At 45.9% G+C, this 18033-nt stretch overlaps 1 protein-coding gene and 1 long non-coding RNA gene across 4 annotated transcripts; one reads left to right on the forward strand and one right to left on the reverse strand.

The window, feature by feature from the left end:
- Positions 1-319: 319 nt before the first annotated feature.
- Positions 320-15257, reverse strand: PAN2 (poly(A) specific ribonuclease subunit PAN2). 3 transcript variants are annotated; one of them, XM_072655039.1, is made up of 26 exons: positions 15122-15257; positions 14481-14657; positions 10105-10274; positions 9832-9952; positions 9557-9634; positions 8419-8686; positions 7694-8036; positions 7389-7485; positions 6743-6862; positions 6362-6481; positions 5848-5976; positions 5548-5747; positions 5309-5454; positions 5044-5150; positions 4687-4785; positions 4495-4568; positions 4248-4389; positions 3934-4074; positions 3759-3818; positions 3476-3566; positions 2658-2815; positions 2407-2550; positions 2116-2295; positions 1855-1948; positions 1203-1400; positions 320-972 (listed from the first exon to the last, which is right to left on the reverse strand). In XM_072655039.1, exons 2-26 carry the CDS (start codon positions 14589-14591, stop codon positions 938-940), a joined length of 3426 nt encoding a protein of 1141 aa, XP_072511140.1. In that variant the 5' UTR covers positions 14592-14657; positions 15122-15257; the 3' UTR covers positions 320-937. The 3 variants fall into 3 exon arrangements, with proteins under 3 accessions (XP_072511140.1, XP_072511138.1, XP_072511137.1); XM_072655037.1 differs by having other exon boundaries at positions 3934-4071; positions 14481-15200; XM_072655036.1 differs by having other exon boundaries at positions 14481-15200.
- A 192-nt stretch (positions 15258-15449) lies between these two features.
- LOC140534248 (uncharacterized) lies at positions 15450-16120 on the forward strand. Its single transcript, XR_011977221.1, has 2 exons — positions 15450-15713; positions 15864-16120. It is a non-coding gene; the product is annotated as an uncharacterized lncRNA (long non-coding RNA).
- Positions 16121-18033: the final 1913 nt, after the last annotated feature.

An 18033-nucleotide genomic window follows, 5' to 3' on the forward strand; every position in this document is an offset into this window, starting at 1 on the left:
GCGGCCAGAGGGGCGGGCGGGCGGGAGGGGCCAGGCCGAGGCCCGAAGGAGCAGGGACGAGCAGGTGAAGGGAGGGTCCTAGGTGCAGCGGCAGCGGGGAACTACAATTCCCGTGAAGCCTTGCGCCGACCGGGAGCTCCCGCCATCTGGCTCTGTGCTTCCTGGAGCTCCGCCCAGCTCTCTAAGTATGCTCTGCCCCGGGGACCCCCACCTCCTCCCCAATTTTAAATGGCACTAAGACTCAGAAGCAAGAAAGGAGGGCAAGAATGCAGAATTCGCGTCCGCGTGGCCCCACCAAGATGGGTCAGTCACACTTCACTACTGAGATTTTTGCTTTTATTTTATAAAACATTCCATTGCAGACAAAGCTTAGGAAGAGGGTGCCAGCAGAAGTGACCCCGCTGAGCTTGGCGGGCCGGCGGTCACAGGCCCGGGACACGGAGGCCCTTTGGCAACGCCCTTGTGTTGTTCTGCTCTGGCCCCGAAGCGGTACCGCCTGGATCCTCCACACTTCCATCACTGAAGTCCAGAGCTGCTGACCTGTCTTGTCACTGCCCAGCACTACTGTCCCTAGCCAGCTAGGGCCTGAGTGTTGTGCCTTAACTAAGGGTACTGCTGCTTCGTTTCTGGACCAGCTTCCAGGCTTTGTTCTCCGTGCTGCCACAAGGAAAGGAGGGAGCTCAGCTCCTGCATATTTTGTAACATCCTAGCTGCACCGAGGAAATTCCAACAGTTCTAATAATAGCACCATCAGCAGAATCCCTATAGGTCTGAGTTGGGGCCTGGGGCCTAGGCCCTATCCCCAGGGCAATGCTGGAGAGGGAGAGGCAGAGGACCAGCTACTGGAGAAACCACCTCTCCCTGATGCTGCTTCTGCTGTGTAGCCACAGAGCACTCAAGGAGGGACGACTGGAAGAATGTGGCTGGAAAAGAGCAGTCAGAGCGCCAGCACAGTGGAGAAGACGGCTGAATCTGTTAAGACACCAAAATGAGTACATGAGCCTTCAAGTCAATGAAGAGGGAGCACTTGGAATACTTCATGCAGAGAAAATAAGTTAGAAGAAACAAAGGACACAGTGCAGCCCAGGACAAGAGGGAAAAACAGGGCTTGCAGAGAAACAGACTAAGGTCGTAGAGAATCCATTCACAAGCAGGCACACACTCCAGAATAAAGCCAGCATTTTCCCAATCCCAGATCTTACTCTTGGGGCTTGCCTGGCCATCAGGCTCAGGAACCTTCCAATCCATTTTCCGGCCCTTCTCATAAAGCCCCTTGAGCACTTTGTGGAAAGACTCTGGTTCGCTGCCATTTTTGCTTAACTCTAGATACTTTCGGTAAAGTTGAAGAGCTGTTCGGGCATCCTCAATGCTATCATGGGTCTCCCCTTGGATCTTGAGATCTGAGGAAAGTAAAGTGGTTTGAGGTCATGGTAGAAAGGAGAAAGATCACCACTATCGACCCCTCCTTTTCCCTGCCATTTCTTTAGGGAAGGAGCAAATCAACTCTTCTGCAGCAGAGACGGAGTGGTTCTTGGGCCTTTTAATCATCATTACATAAAGTAGAAGAAAAAGCCCTAAATCAGAAGACCTGGGTTTAAATTCCAGCACTGCTATTTACTACCTGTGACTCTGAGCAAATCATTTAACTTTTTCTACACCTGGCTCCTTATCTGTAAAGTGAGAACTTGATTTTTCTAAAGTGCTTTTCAGCTTGCAATCCTCTGCTCCTATTATATGCCACAATTATACTTTACCACCACTAACCCAAGTCATCCTTCTCCCTTTCTCTCCCTACCTCCATTCATTTTCCTCCAACAATTTCACCTTGAGGAACCAAGAAACATAGCAACTCACCCAAGAAATACCAAGCAAGGAAGCGCAAGGAGATCATTCGTTTTCGGGGCATGTGGAAGAGGTAGACAGTATCAATGACCTGGTCTTTGGGCACCTAACAAAGATGAAATGGGAAGTTAAGGGCTGAGAAAGTGGGCCAAGACACTCAGTTCCCATCTTTAGTACCACAAGGAGAGCCCAAACTCCAGAAACACACCTTATTCTCTCCCTCTGCCTCTACACCCCTCTCCCACAAATACTCAGGGAAAGTACAGTCCGAACCATGAGATTGATGACCCGGAAGTCCTTCTGTAGTCCATGACCCACAAATTTGACACCAATATCTATAAGAAAGCGAAGCTTCAAATAGGTAGACTTCAGAGTGGTAAGGTGCTTAGAGGAAATCTTAGCATCAAGGTCTCCAGGCTTTATCCCTGAGTACTGGGTTAAGTAATCCACCACCTAGGAGGACAAAGAATGAAAAAAGTCATCCCAGGAGAGGGAGCCCCCACAAGGTTTTAAGATCATCAGCATAGATTCTTCCTCTCTCCAAGTTCTCAAATCTGCTGGTACCTGCTCCTGTGTAGAGATGTAGTCATCAATGAAGGGAACACCTTCATTTGGCCCTTGGCCCCGGACACAGGTGATTCTAGCCACTGACATCTGGCTTGGTTTGATGGTGGACTTGGTGCCATCACTACGCAACTCTGCCTCCTCCTATGGGAGTAGGGTAGAGAAGGTTCTTATATAGACTTGTCTATCTGTCCTGGTTTCCTTAGGGTTCTGCTCCAAGTCCCTCCCCATAGATATTTGGGCCCAGTTACCTCATTAAGGGTGACAAATTCAGCATCCAGGCCCACCAGGTCCCCGGCCTGTGGCATCTCACTCAGCATCAGTGGGATGAAGGTAGCATGGGTCTTGCGCTGCTTCCGGGCCAGTGAGGCCTCGGCCAGCAGCACGCTTGCTTCAATAGGGTTCTTGACTGGAGGGCAGAGGGGCAGACAGCCAGGGCAAGGATGGGGAGTGGTGAGGGGAAGGAGGCTCAGGGTGACTGGGGACTCTGAGTCTGCATCGTGGCCCCTCAGTAATCAAAGCACATAAGTAGAGGGAATGAAGCCTGGTGGACAGGCTGATGGAGAGGTCAAGCCAGGGAGTTATCAGGAAATACACAAAGTAGAGGCTGAAGAAGGGGCTGAGGGATGAAATAAGAATTTCAAAGTCAGGGTCCTAGTTCAGTTAGCTCAGGGCCAAAAAGAGAGAAGAAGAAAGGGTATGAGGGTGTTCATAGCTTGTGGACAGACAGGAAGTCAAATACTGAGACTATTCAAAGTGGAGATGGTGGGAAAGCAATGGGGCCAGGCAAAAGACGCAGAACAGCTAGATGACTGGTGAAAAGGGAAAATCACTTGACTCACTGTGGGATAAGGACATCTGGTAACAATTTGGGCCCAAATTTTTGAATCTACTTCCAAAGTAAAACCTCTGCCCTGGCATCTTTAAACTTAGTTGATAAGCAGTAATTTCTAGAGTGTCTTCCAATATTAAACACTAATCCAAAAACTATTAAATTTCCTTGATCTTTTGGATGCCAGAGGGCCCAGTTTAAACTACCCATATCCTTTGCCCACCGGGTACCACTCACTGCTCAGGTTGTATTTGGTGTTGAGGTTCCTCTTGACATAATATAAGATGGCGGGCACCTTCCAGCTCATGTCAAATTGCACAGCCTCACACTGTGGAATGGAAGAATCATTTACTGCTGCCAGCCCAACCCTCTGCCTTTTCTCAATGCAAGGCATGAATTTTCAGCTTTGCTAAATCTTTGTTGCGCAACTAGGAATCCATCCCCCGATCCTTGGTGTGGCTGGGGTTTTTCTAAGTGCCTTGAGATGAATATAGGGTTGGAGAGAGATGAGAAAACTAACCTTATCCACAGGTTCAATAAGGAAGTCATTGAAGAGGTACCACTGCTGGTGAGTAACACCCTTTAAAGGAAAAAGGGACAGCACATGTCTGACCATAGTAGATCCACCCTGGGATGAGGAAAGCTCCACTACAGTTACCATTTTAAGAACTTCCTTCCAATGCCATAGCACTCACCTCTTTGCGCTGGTGGTAGGTCTCCCCAACTTTGATGTGACCCACCAGGCTGCCCCCTGTTCGTGAATCTAGAATGTGTACCACAGTAGCCATAAGGTCATACACATAGATGCTATCCTCCTCTTCCCTGAGCGGGCTCTGCTGTGAAGGGAATACCCGAGTTGCTAAGCCAGGTATAAAAGTGGGGATGGAAGGGGAGTTAAGGACAGAGGACATGGTGCAGGAGCTAAGACAGGTCTCTGAGATGCTGAAGTGGCTCCTTTCCTTTGACAATCCCTCCCCCCCTTCCCCCACAGTCTTTCCAGCCTAAGCACCTCATCCCCATCTGTCCAGTTGCTGACATCCAATCCCTTGTTCTTCGTTAGTTTCATCTGAATGGAGTATGGAAGCCAGACATTCTTTAGCTCCTCAATGGAAGTGCACAAAGGCCTCCCTTTTGGACTTCCTAGGTCTTTCCTGCCAGACAAACATGGAATAGAATTAGAAATTCTGCCTGAGATAAGAGGAGTTAGGAATATTTCAGCATTCCAGTCACAGGTTATGTGGTAGACCAGTACATACCAATCGGCTAAAGCACTCTCTTTGCTTTTAGGGATCTCCCCACCTGCCTTCTTTACTGCCATCTTGAAGGCAAACTAGAGAGAAAAGAGAAGATCAGCTTCTTCAAAAAGGCCCAGGGATAAGTTCTAGTGTTAGGAAGAAACCAGAAAGTACCTAGGCATCCCTGATTCCTAGCCCAGCTCCAGACCTCACCTCTGCCTGCAGTTTCCAGAAATCAGCCTCTTTAGAGCTGTTGACCTCACAGTTGATAACTAGAACATCTGGGAGATGGCGAATATTGCGGGTCTGGACCTAGGGAAGGAAACTGGGACATGAGACAATCTAAAAGGTAGAAAGTTTGGGCTGGGATAAAAGATCAGGGTCTATACCCTTGGACTAGGTTAATTTCCCCTGCCCTGAAACCTGAGGACAGTACCTATAGGTGCTATCCTGCTTGGTCCTAGAGTGGACTCAGAGTAGACTGAATCACCAATGTTGGTGACAGGGAGGATGTAATCCAGTCCTGGACAAGACAGGAAGGTAGTCTAAAATCCATGTGCTACTACTCACTGTGGGCTGGTACTTCTCACAGTTCTCACACCAAGCCTGTGTGTTCTGTTCCAGGCAGATGCTTCTTTTCAACACCTGAGCAAAGTCATAGTTCTTCATACTCTTATCTGAAGAAAAACGAGGCCAGTCACTCTAGTTGCTTCCCCAACTCTACAGTCCTCTGGCAATGGTTTCCATCTTTCTCTCCTCCAGCATCCCCTCCCCTGCCCAAGAGGTATGTGAAGTCAGGAAGCAGCTTCCCCAAGTCCCTTGTCCAAGGCTGTACCATTACTGTGGCTCTCAGGATAGGAGAGTGTGAAGAGCAGGGTAGATGACACACGCACTGTTTCTTTGCCACATCGGCACAGGCTACAGTTCTCCACCTCACAACTGAAGAGCTGCCCAATGACCGAGTCTCCTGATGAACAAAAGCTGTTAGAGGCAAAGAGGAAGCACAAACCTGTCAGAGAAAGGCACTCCTGTACATCAAGGGGCTCAGGGGACCTCTGTGTTCCTGTCCTGTACCTGCCTCCTGCACCCCTGTAAGCCTGAGGGCCTTCCTGTTCCTGCATATCTTGGTGCAACTGTGTCAGAATAAAACGATTCCACCTCTGGATGAGCCTGGCCAGATTGCCCTTGCCTGAAACCTCATCTGAATCGGCCAGGATTAAGCCTAGCGCTGAGGCTTCAGGGATGGTGCGGAATGCCCTCAGGAAGTTACTTCCCTGTAAGAAAAGAAAGAGAATAACAAATAAAGAAAATGTTTTCTCAATCCTAAGAATGTGGCACAGAGAAGCCTTACATCTCCACTAGGTGGCCTCTAACCTGGCACGGATCACCACGAGACAGGTCCAACATGTGGAACAAGAAGCCCAGCTCACAGCCCAGGCAGAACTCCTTCTGGCACAGGTGGTTCTGGATTAGACAGCGGACAGGTTCAAGGAAGTACAAGACCTAGAAGAAAGGACAGAGGAGTTCCAGAGTGAGGAAAGGCCAATGGTACAGAGCAGAAGAAGTCGACTCAGAGACATCCTAAGACAGGGGTTCTTAACCTTTGTGTGTGTCCTGGACTTCTATGCCAGTCTGGCGAAGTCTCTGGATTCCTTTTCAGAAACATAACTGAAGGAAATGCTAAATTTCAGTTAGAGGTTAATGAAAATAAAAGATCTAATTTTTTCTCATCTACATTAGATACTCCCTGAAATCTATTGATGGGCCCCAGGTTAAGAACACTTGTCTTAGGAAAAGAGGCAGTAGAAGCTGGGGGAAATGAGCATAGTTAACAGCGCTTCAGAATAGAGTAGCAAGCACATTCAGTCAGTGGGTCCTCAGCCCTTACCTGAATCATGCAGTTACAATAGGCATTGGGAATGTGGGGTTCCAGCCCAGCAAACAACGTCTTATTGTAGTGCTTAAAGTCAAAATCCTCTAGCCCTAGCTTTGAGTATTTGATGGTCACCTGGAATGGAGAAAATATACCAGGTGAGAGGTGCGGATAAGTAGGCGGTTCCCCAAGCCCCAAATAACCTTTACATTCCTTGGAACATCTTCCCTACATTTGGGGTGGAAGACTGGGGATGGGGGGAATCCATCAGTCCAGTTAACTAATAAAAGAAGTTAACTATTTCAGCCTCTCCAATCCTTTCCTAATATGATACTTCCCTCTGCTTCCCAAGGGATACCAGCACAGGTATCCCTCCCTTTCCCTGACCGTCAGTACCTTCCGATATTTTTTGGAGACCATATAGAGATGTGGCTCCTCTTCCCGCCCTATAGGTGACTCAGGAACCTGGTTGAAGTTGTCAAACTCACTATCCAGCTCCTTGAGGCGGTAAGGGATCTAGAGGAAAGAAAAAGCATGCAGGCAGGAAATCTCTGATATCACCCTCCTCACCCCATATGACCACTTAACCAAATCTTGTCCCTCATCCCTCAAAACATCTCTTGACTCAGACTCTTCCTTTCTATTTCTACAGTCCTGGTTCAGGTCTTTTTATCAACCCACAATTGGATTATTCAGTCATTTCCCAACTGGTCCCCGAATGCCCAATCCATTCTCTATCCTGACATCTAAATTAGATCCGTCTTCCTACAACACTGCTTCTATAGTCAATTCCTTACTCTATAGCTGCCTACTACTTAGAGGATAAAGTCTAAAATCTCTACACTGGCATTCAAAGTCTTGCAATTTAATTTCTATAATCTTTGTACACGTACATGATAAGCATTCAAAAAATATGCTGGTTTACTGAAAACAGCAACTACAAGGTTGTTAGAGAAAGCAGAACAGAAGGGGAATGAGATGGCACAAAGAGGCAAAGCAATCTGGAGTTGAGGCCTCCCCCCTTATCTCCTCTCATACACACCTGGTTTCGAAGCCTGGTTCGGGGGTTGGGTGCATAGCCAATGAAGCCCACCTTCTTCATGGTGCGCAGAATCTCTGCATCCACCGGTGGTGCCCTCCTACAATGCAGCATGGCTCTGGGGCTTAAGGGGTCATGGGGCCCACAACTGCCCAGTTCCCAAGTCCCAGGGAAAGGGGAAAGCTGAGGCCAAAGAAAAGGGGGACACTAGCTAATAGATGGGACAGTGACAGAGCAAGAAAGAGAGAATACCAGTGTCTCATGTGTCTCAGTCCCTCCTTCCACCTGGCCCAGAGGTAAGCAATTACCTGGGAGCAGGAACAGAGTTGGCAGCTGGCCAGTCAGAGAGAAGAGTGTCAGTGGTGAGCGGAACTGGGATGAGAGAGAGAGGCAGTAGGTCCTGGTTCCAGTCCAGGGGTGGCAGTGAGTCAACAAGGCAAGGTAGGGCAAATTCAGTTTCACGGGAATAGGGGTTGAAAGATGCTTCAGGAGAATCAGCCCAGAGGTGTACACAGCCCTCTGAGTCCCCAAAGGCTAGGGCCTGCTTGCTAGCCGACACATCAAATGTCATCAGCAAAGGCCCCACAGGATTCACGTGGAAGATGTCTGCTGGGTTGGCTAGGCCTGTGGGCTCACAAAACTGGCACTGCCCTGAAAGAGAAAGTGAAGACATTGAGCCCATATAGAAAACATTGAAGTACTACCCACACCTAACCATGGGCAAAATTAAGAAGGGCTCTGTCTTCACTCTAGTAATAGGCAGAAATTTCCCCACCTACAGAGATCTATCCAATAGCAATTAGCAGCGTGATCTGTAATCTCTAACCAATACTATCTTTTCCATCTTCCAGTGTTCTTGGGGGAAGGGGAGAAAGTAAGGGATTATAGCTACAACCCTGAAGCAGAGAAGTTCCCTCCCTTGTCCCAGGGCCAGGTTTAGCTCTGCTCTCCTCTATTGCCTCTCCTCCCCTCCCCTCTGCTGTCACCCAGTTCTTCCCTCTATAGAAATTCCCCTTCCCCTGTTACTGGGCACCTGTCTGGGAGATGATGGCAAGGCGGGAGGTATAAGTGGGGATGAAGCGCAAGAAGGCAGGGTCAACGTGCACTTGTAGTGGTGTAATGGCTCGCATCATCCGCAAATCATAGACCTTAAGGAATCGGTCACAGGCCAAACCACTCAAGCGGCTAGAGAAGCCACAGGCTGCCAGCAGGTTGCCATGCACATCAAAGTCTGACAAACTTCCTGAGAAGGCATCAAATTCATGCTCGACCTTGAAAGTACGAAGATCCCGAAGAGATACCTAAGAAGAGGAACAGTGCAATCACCTGAGTCAGAAAGAACTAGAATGCATGAGGGAGACCTCAAGATTGGGGGAAACAGCTTGAGAAGAGTATAAAAGAACCTGAGAAAGAGAGAGACTCAAAGAGACTATCTGACTATTCCCTTCCCTCTATGGCACCTGGCATACTGAAAGGAAAAAAGCAGCCAAAATCTGGGAGAAAATGATCTAGTAAGGCAGTAGTAGACAGGAAGAAAGCAGCGTGATTGGGCTCAATTACTCCCTTGGTTAGATAAAAGCCAGGATTGGAGCGACTAGGGGAAAACAAACACATTAATGCACTGTTGCTGAAGTTGCAAACTGGTCTAGCCATTCTAGAAACCAATTTGGAATTATGGCTGAACAACTTGTGATATATGAATATAAAGGAATACTACTGTGCCATAGAAAATTATGAAAGAGATGGTGTCAGAGAAACCAGGAAAAAACTCATATGAACTGATACAAACTGAATTAAATAGAGTAAGGAGAACAATTTATACAACCACAACACTGTAAAGACAACACCTTTGAAAGACTTCAGAACTCTGAACAATGCAACAATCAACTATGATTCCAAAGGACTGATGATGGCTGATGCGGTCCCCTTCTGACAGAGGTGATAGATTCAAGAAGCAGAATGAGACATATGTTTTTGATATGGACGAAGTGACCATTTTTTTGCCTGTTTATATACTGATTATAACAGGTATGTTTGTCATTTTTCTTTTTTAAACTGGAAGTGGGTAAAGGAGAGAGAATACATGCTTGTTAAAAAACCAAACAAACAAATAAAAGTTAAGAGCCAGGCTACAGGGTGGTCTGAATACCAAAATGAGAGAAAACAGGCACCTTGCCAGATGTGTGACCACAGAAGAAAAAGCGACTGGACTGCCTCATGATGGTGATGCCTGGTACCTCCACAGCATACTGGGGAAGGAAGCAGAAGGGAATGTTTAGGTACAGAATGACTCCTCCCATCATCCACTCTCTCTCCCAGCAGAGAGGCAGAACCCCCATCTTATGCAGGGTCTCAGTCCAAGAACTTTTTTCCCTGCCAGTCCTCTGAGCTCAGGAAGAGAAGATCCCAGGATTTCCCCACAGCTCCTTCGTGCCCAGGCCTGCACCTTCTGTGTTTCCTGGACAGTGGTAAGGTCAATCTCCAGCACATGGTTTTGTAGTCCACCTACAAGTAGGGTGCTGCTCTCAGTCAGGAGGAGGCTGTGCATGTCCTCACTCTCATCCAGGCTGTGGAGGTAGGAAAAGGGTGAGGACCCAGATACCTTGGATTTCTAGCCCAAAGTCCCCAACCTTGGCCCTGAGTCATCTCACAGTGAATGATGACTAGGGAAAAAGTTTCAGATTTTCTTTTTTCAGTTCAGGGCTAGGGAGCCACTTACAGGTAATCAAAGAGAATGAGTCCCCCACGGGCCATGTACTTTAAGTTGTTCTTAGTAAGAAAAAGAACACCATTCTCCAGGCTCTGGATCTGCCGAATGTCATCACTGCCATTGACTTGGAAGGATGAATAGCGCTCCAGGGCTGGGCCAAAGAATGAGGTGGCATGGCCCTAGAATAAGGAAAAAAAGCAAAGAAAGAGACACACATTGAGTCAAAATACTAGTTCATGACAGCCAGCTCCCCTTTCTTCCCTTCACCATAAAACACAATGCAGCAGAAAAAGGCTTTGGATAGAAAAGCAGTCTAGGAACAATTAACTATCCTTTATTAAAAGCCTACCCATGGAGACAAAGAGAAAAATGAAAGTCTCTGCTATCATGGAGCATTTATATGCTATTAAGGGAAGCAATATATATACAAACACAATGCACATTTTTGATGGGGACAGGACTAGCACCTGGTGGAAAGGCTTCCTATCCAAGGTGGTGCCTAAGCAGGGTTGTGAAGAAAATGGGTATTCTAAGAAGCAAAGGAAAGTGATGTGTGGAGAGTAGAGCAAGAAGGCTGACCCATTTTGTGTATGTAGGGGAGGAAGAAGTTATATAACAAGGCTGGGAGAGTGGGCTTAGGCCAAGGTGTGAATCACTTTAAAAGTTAAAACAGAGGGGCTTTTATACTTTATTCTAGGGGCAACAGGGAGCCAGTTTACTGAATAGGAGAGTGACTTGATCAGACCTGCACTTTAGGAAAATCACTCTGGCAGCTGTTCAGGACTGGAAACAGACGAAGTAGACCAATTAGAAAACTTTTGCAGTAGTTTGGGTGAAAGGTGATGGAGGCTTGGATGGTGACAGTCATTTAAACAGAGAGAAAATATACTACGAAGACAGAAATATGGAAATGAGAGAGAATGAGGAGTTAAGGGAGACAAGATATGTTTAGAAGGATAGTGGTACCCTCAAGAGACATAGTGAAGTTCAGAAGGGGGATGAGCTTTAAGGAGAGATCACAAGTTCTGTTGGACATGTTGAATATGAGATGCTTAAAGGGCTTCCAGTTAGAAACAGCTTGTTGGAGATGCATGAATGGAGCTCAGGAGAGAGACTGGACTAGATATAGATTTGGGAGTCTTCTGAACAGAGATGATAATTAAACCTATGGGAGCTGTGTTCTCTAAGTGAGGGTGTAGAAAGAAAAGAGACAAGGGTCTAGTCTAGTGAACCAGAAAAGGATGCTAAGGGGATGTCAGATAGGTCGGCCGGAAAACTAAGAGAACAGTAGCATAAAAACCGGGAAGAGAATGTCAACAGTGCCAAACGGTGCTTTAATCAAGTAGAACGAGGACTGAGAAAAAGGTGAAAAGATCTAGCAATTACGAGGTCACTGGTAACAAGAAAGGGGGTGGAGGAGGGAGAGGACAAAACAGGGAGGAGAAAGGGAAAGAGAGAGGGAGGGAAAGAGGAAGAGGGAGAGAACAGAGTTTCAGTTAAATGATTAGTTCTGAAGTCAGAGGATAACTCTTGCAAAGGACTGAGAAGTGAGTTTGGTCATGAAGGAAGGGACAGATCTAGGTCTCTAGTTGGAGAGTCATGTTTGTTTTTTCAAGATGGGAAAGACAGGGATGTTTTAGGCAACAGGGATGGAACCAACAGATGACAGTAATGATTCAGGAGGTGGGTGGCAGTGGGAGTGGGGAATTATAAGGACAATCTATTAGAGAAAACAGAAAGGGCTGGGATCAAAGGTAGATGTAGAGATGTTGGCCTTGAGAAGAACCACTTCTTAATCAGAGACTGGACAGTAAAGGAGGAGTGTGGCAGATATCCAACCGTTTTGAGATGGAGAGAAGAAAATAAGGAGTTCACAACAAACCATCTCTCTCTCTCTCTCTCTCTCTCTCTCTCTCCTTTCTTTCTTCTCTTCCTCCCAGTAAAAGTATGAAATGAGGTCCTCTGCTAATGGTGAAGCTTGGAAAGAGAAGAGGAGGTTTAGACAGTCTCTGTGGGGAGTTGGCTAGAGAATTGGGAAGAAACAAAAGGATTGTTTTGTTGAGGTAAGGGCCTAGCTCAGATAACATCAATCTGTAATGAACCTAGTCAGTTCAGGATCATGATTTCTTCCAACTCTGTTCAACAGCAATTGAAGAGGAACAAAAGAGGTGGATGGTGGTAGTCATCTAAGATTGAGCTTTGGCAAGGTATGAGCACCAATGAAGGTAGAGGTCAAGGAGTTGTCAAGGAGGGGAAAGTTTAGAGTTAAACTAGTTACCTGTAGGGTCATTACTGGGAAGGGAGGAAAGTGAAGTCAAATCAAGGTGATAGCTTGGGAAAGTATTAAGGAATGAAGAAATTAGAGGTACTTGTGAGGAGACAAAGCAGGCTTAAGAAAGTAAAGCACAGGGAGAAAGATGGAATAATAGGAAGTCAAAAAAAGGGATTATGGAGTTTTTGATCACTGAAGTGGACCACTTTTGGGTGGTGCTAGATTTAGTGTTAGACTTTCCCCATGTATATGTATATACATATAGGGTAAAGGGAAGGACTAGGTCATGGCAAACAGTAGACTGCCAGAGTTATAAAAATACAAACATCCTTTCACCTAATAATCCATCATAGGCAATATAATCTAAGAAAAATTTTTTTAATCTTTTTGCTCAAAGATATTTATGGAATATCATTTCTTACTGGTAAAAAACAAAAACTGAAACTAAAGTCCAAAGATTAGGCAATGGAGGAACAAACTGTAAAGTTAATGCAATGAAATATCACATTAAGAATGACAAGTGTAAAAACCATAAAGAAATGTAGAAAGAAATCTGAAAATACAGTTAAGCAAAGAAAGCAGAAATAGTTTAGTATATACACAGACTTGTGACAATATACCAGAAAATATACAATGAGGTGAATGAAGACTGACAGAAAATGGAACACAAAATAGGGAGTAACCGACAAGTTGTTACAAATAACTACATACTGAAGGTTTTTAAAAATAAGCTTAAATAAAAATTTAACTAGTTTTGTATGATTTGGAGCAAACAGCAAATTATTATTTAAAAAAGAAAGAGCTCTGAACTAGAAAATCAGAAGACCTGGGTTACAGTTCCAACTCCCCCACTTACTTATTGGCTGGGTGACCTTGGGCAAAATCACAATTTCTTTGAGTCTCAGTTTCTTCATCTTTAAAATAAGATGATTGGACTAGATTAGGGGTGGGGAACCTGTGACCTCCAGGCCACAAGCAGCCCTCTAGGTCCTCAATGCTGCCCTTTGATTGAATCCAAACTTCACAGAACAAATCCCCTAAATAAAAGTAAAAAAAAACCCAAGGACCTAGAAGACTGCATGTGGCCTCAAGATGGAAGGTTCCCCATCCCTGGACTAAATGATCTCTAAGGATTCTTTCTGTTCCAAATTCTATGAATCTATTGGCAACTAGGGTACAAGGCCATGTACCAATCAATCAGCTTACCAGCATTTATTATCTTTAACTAATTTTGTGAGTTGGTTAGAAAAACGACAAGGAGACCTAAGTCATGGGTTTTATCCAATATTGGTTAGTTTTTGTTCCATCCTTTGAAACTCTCATCTTGGAAATTTTTCATCAGTCATAGAGAGATTGGGCAAGCTCCATCAGTGGCTCAGTAGTTTTATTTTCATATAAAAGGAACAACACATTATTTTTTATTGAGTTCTAAGAATAATATAGAAGTATACTGGGCACTGAAGATACATAAAAACTTCTGTTTAATTCAACAAATATTTACTAAGCATCTACTACATGGAGAGCATTGTGCTAGGAACTTGAGTTATTTCAGAAGGTTAGTCTCTACCCTAACACAAGGTATCTGATCTCAGAGGTTAGAATCTAAAGCGATCAAAATGATAAATATATAACATAGAGAAGTATCAGGAAGACCTGAATTCAAATCTAGCCTGGGCCAATTACCCTGGGCGAGTCACTTATCCCTGTTTGCCTCAGTTTCCTCATCTGCAAAATGAGCTGAAGAAAGAAATGGCAAATCCCTCCAGTATCTCTGCCAAGAAAACCCCAAATAGGATCACAAAGAGTCAGATATGATTGAACAAAAATATGTACAAAAATCCTATAATTAAGTAAGTACGTATGTGAGAGAAGGAAAATAAAGAAATAAGATTTAAATGACTGTAAAACTAAACTAGTGGAGTTAGCTGGGGAGTCTGACCAGAACTTGGGGTAGACCCACTCATTGAAACTCATTTCCAAACTCTCTGACATCAACTGCCCCTTTACTGGGGCCACAGAATTATCTCTTTGTCACATTCTAGCTCTCTGCAAGGTCCCTGAGCCTCAGATCGGAGAGTCAACTTCAGTCCCCACAAAGCAGTACGTGGCTTACCCCATGACTCCCCACCCACAGCATCTCCTCGTGGAGGTCGAAGTGGGAGACGGATACCGGCACGCCCACCTCGGCTACCACACTGTGCAGCTCCGAGTAGACGCCTTCCATGATGTGCACGGACTCCGGGACGGACAGAGCCTCCAGGGCCACTCCCTCGGGGTCCAGCTCCACATTCTGCAGCAGACTAGGGTTCAGGTGGGCATCCAGGACAGGGTCCAGGGTGGGATGCAGGGCTGGGGCATACTCCGTCAGTCCAGGATCCAGGCTCTCAAAGTTCATGACGACGATCGAAGCGGGCAAGGTCCCCCCACCCTCCCAGCCCGACCCCTTCTACTGGCCGGTCCCGAACCTTTAGTAAGGGAACCCCTGGGGGGACATCCTGGTCGGCTGGGGGGAAGAGTTGTGCGTGGCGAGGAGGAAAGGGGGAGGCTGGCCCGGCTACGGATGCCTAGCCAGAGCCCCGCGGTGCGCTTTACCTGAATCAGGTAACCCGGGAAATCAGGCGACCTCCATTACCAAGGGGGTGGGGGGTCTTCCACCCTTTATCTACAGACCCTCACCTCCTACCGTCCCATTTCTTCCCAGCGTTTTCCCACACACTGACTTGTCTTACCGCCCACACCATCCCACCCCCTTACCTGCCTGGCTTAGCCCAGATGCACCTGGGGTAGGGGGAGGACGTGGAAAAGGTGGGGGAGTGGAGAGGAGGAGGAAAAGCTACCCAGAATCCTCTGGGAGAAAGGAGGACAAGGGACATAAAATTTTCCGGGCGTCTGGGGCCTACTTGTTACCCAGAACCCTCTGGGTGGAAAAACAGGAAAGGGCGGAGATAGAAAAGGCCATACCCATAATTCTCTGGGAAGGGAGTGGGCGGGGGCAAATGATTAGCTCCCGAGAAACCACTAGGGAATAGCGGTTACCCAGAATGCGCCGGGGATGGGGAAGGGGGCGGGGCGTCAGGATCCCGGGAGCTGCGTGGGTTCCCGAGATGCTTGACACGCTGATGATCGTTCCCAAATGTTGTGTGACGGATGCTTTCGGTCGAGGGGACGAGATAAGAGTAGGACAGGGAAAAAGCCAGTTCAAGGAAAATGCCTCCGCGGGAAACCCCAAATATTTCCGGCGTTTCTTGGCCTGCCTAACTCTAGAAACTCTTCGGACCCGCCTAGGGCCAATCAACGAGTGGCGTTTGGGGGCTCGAGCCAATCAGGCTGGGCCGGAAGCGCCAGGGTCGGTGGGGGCGGCCGTTGGCTCTTGGGCAGTGGGGGGGGGGGGGGGGGGGGGGGAGGTAGGAAGGCTACGGAGGGCCACTGGGGACCTCTCGGGTCGTCCTCGGCCTTTTAGCGAAGAGCGGAAAGTAAAATTGCGTCTTATTTCCAGACCCTGAGGTAGGAGTGCGAGGAGCACCACGAGGGTTGGCAATTAGGTGCGGGAAGAGCCCCGAATTTGGTATCAGAAGTTCCAAGCCAGCTTTTTTATCAAGTCACTTCATCTCTTGCAAAAATAAAGAGGTTGAACTAGCTTTAACCCGGGATCCCGCATTAAAATTTTTTTAAATTTTTAATTAATTTAATTATTTTATATTAAATAAATACTATTTTATTTATTATAAGTAAAGTCAAGTTAATATTTGAATATGATTGGTCTCCGCTGTAAGTCTTGTGTTTTGTTCATTTGAAAACATGATTTTGAGAAGTTTCATAAGTTGACATTCTCAGATCTCGGTCCTGGTATGCTCCCCATCCTCAGTTCTGACTACTGACCTTCCTTGCTCCCTTTAAATCCCATCTAAAACCTCACCTTCCACAGGAAGCCTGCTCCAACCCCTTTTAGTTCCAGTGCCTCCTCTCTGTTAATGATTTCCTATTTATCCTGTATACAGCTCATCTGGTATGTTTGTTTGCACGTTGTCGCCCGCATTGGATTGTAAGCACCTTGGTGGCAGGAACTATTTTTTGCCTCTCTTTGTATCCCCTGAGCCTAGCATAGTGTCTGGCACTTTGTGGGCTCCTAGTAAATGTACATTGAATAGATTGTCAGAATCGACTGGCACAAAAAGTTAACCTCTGAACTCTGGAGTCGATTTTGCCCCTGCTTGCTTTCAGCTCCACATTTAATGAACCTGTGACTAATGAGTCCTCAGCCACACTGGATCCTACACATACTGCAGACCCACACAACATACAGGTAGCAGGTGATACATTGGTGCAGGCCTGAATCCTGCCTTTCCTACCCCTCCTATTCTCCAGTGTGGACATTGGAAGGACAGATGGGCTGCCATAAAACTCTATGACCTAGAATTTTTTGATCCCTTGGCCCCAAAACTTCATTAGCATTTCCTGTGGTGTCCAGATACATGAAAGAAAAAAAAGGAAGTGGGAGCCAAACCACTGCCCAACCCAAGTGACTGCATCCTCCACATCTCCCTCCCGGAACTCCTGTCTGGTTGATTGCTTCTTCCCCAAAGGCCCTGGAAACATTCCCAGGGGAGAAGGTTATGCAGCTGGGAAAATTCCCTCAGCCCCAGGAGCTGAGTAGCATCTCCTAGGAGATATGGATGGAAGAGGGCTTCCCCCACTTCAGGACACTGGCTGAAATGTTCTCCTGTTCCCCTACTAAAATAATCCAGTAGACTAAAGGGGAACACCACAGAGAAAGGCACTTGCAAAAAGGTTTCAGGTAAAGCCCCAAAGATGCACCCCTCTGTTATTATAATTACAGTGTCTTAAGTATCCAAGTGTTATTACTACTGTTATTTTTAACCTTTATATTTAGTATTTTTCCCCAGTTACATGTCAAAATAATTTTTAACATTTGTTTTTAAAACTTTGAGTTCCAAATTCTCTCCTTTCCTCCATTTTCTACTTCCATTGAGAAGGCAAGCAATTCCATATAGGTTATACATGTGTAGTCATGCAAAATATTCATAATAGTGACATTGTGAAAGAAAATGTAGACAAGAAGAAAAAACTCAAGAAAAATAAAATTAAAAAATATGCTTCAATCTGCATTCAGACACCAACAGTTCTTTCTCTGGGAATGGATAGCATTTTTCTTCATAAGTCCTTCAGAGTTGTCTTGGATCATTGTATTTCTGAGCATATCTAAGTCTATTCACTGTTGATCGTCTAACAATATTGTTACTTTGTGCACAGCACATTTCACTTTATATCAGTTCATGCAAATTTTTGCAGGTTTTTCTGAGATCATCCTGCTCATCATTTCTGGTAGTATAATAGTATGCCATCACAATCATATACCACAACTTGTTCAGCTATTCCCCAGTTGATGGACATCCCCTCAACTTCTAATTCTTTACCCCCAGAAAAAAAAAAACTGCTACCTATATGTATTGTGCTACATATATGTATATGTACATATATATGTTTTTGTACATATAGGTCATTTTCATTTTTTGATCTCTTTTGGGATACAGACTTAGGGTATGCATGGTTCTGTATCCCTTGGCACATAGTTCCGAATTGTTCTACAGAGTGGTTGAATCAATTCACAACTCCACCAACAGTACATTAAAGTCTTATTTTTCCCA

The sequence above is a fragment of the Notamacropus eugenii genome, chromosome 3, assembly GCF_028372415.1.
Source record: "Notamacropus eugenii isolate mMacEug1 chromosome 3, mMacEug1.pri_v2, whole genome shotgun sequence".
NCBI classification, from domain to species: domain Eukaryota; kingdom Metazoa; phylum Chordata; class Mammalia; order Diprotodontia; family Macropodidae; genus Notamacropus; species Notamacropus eugenii.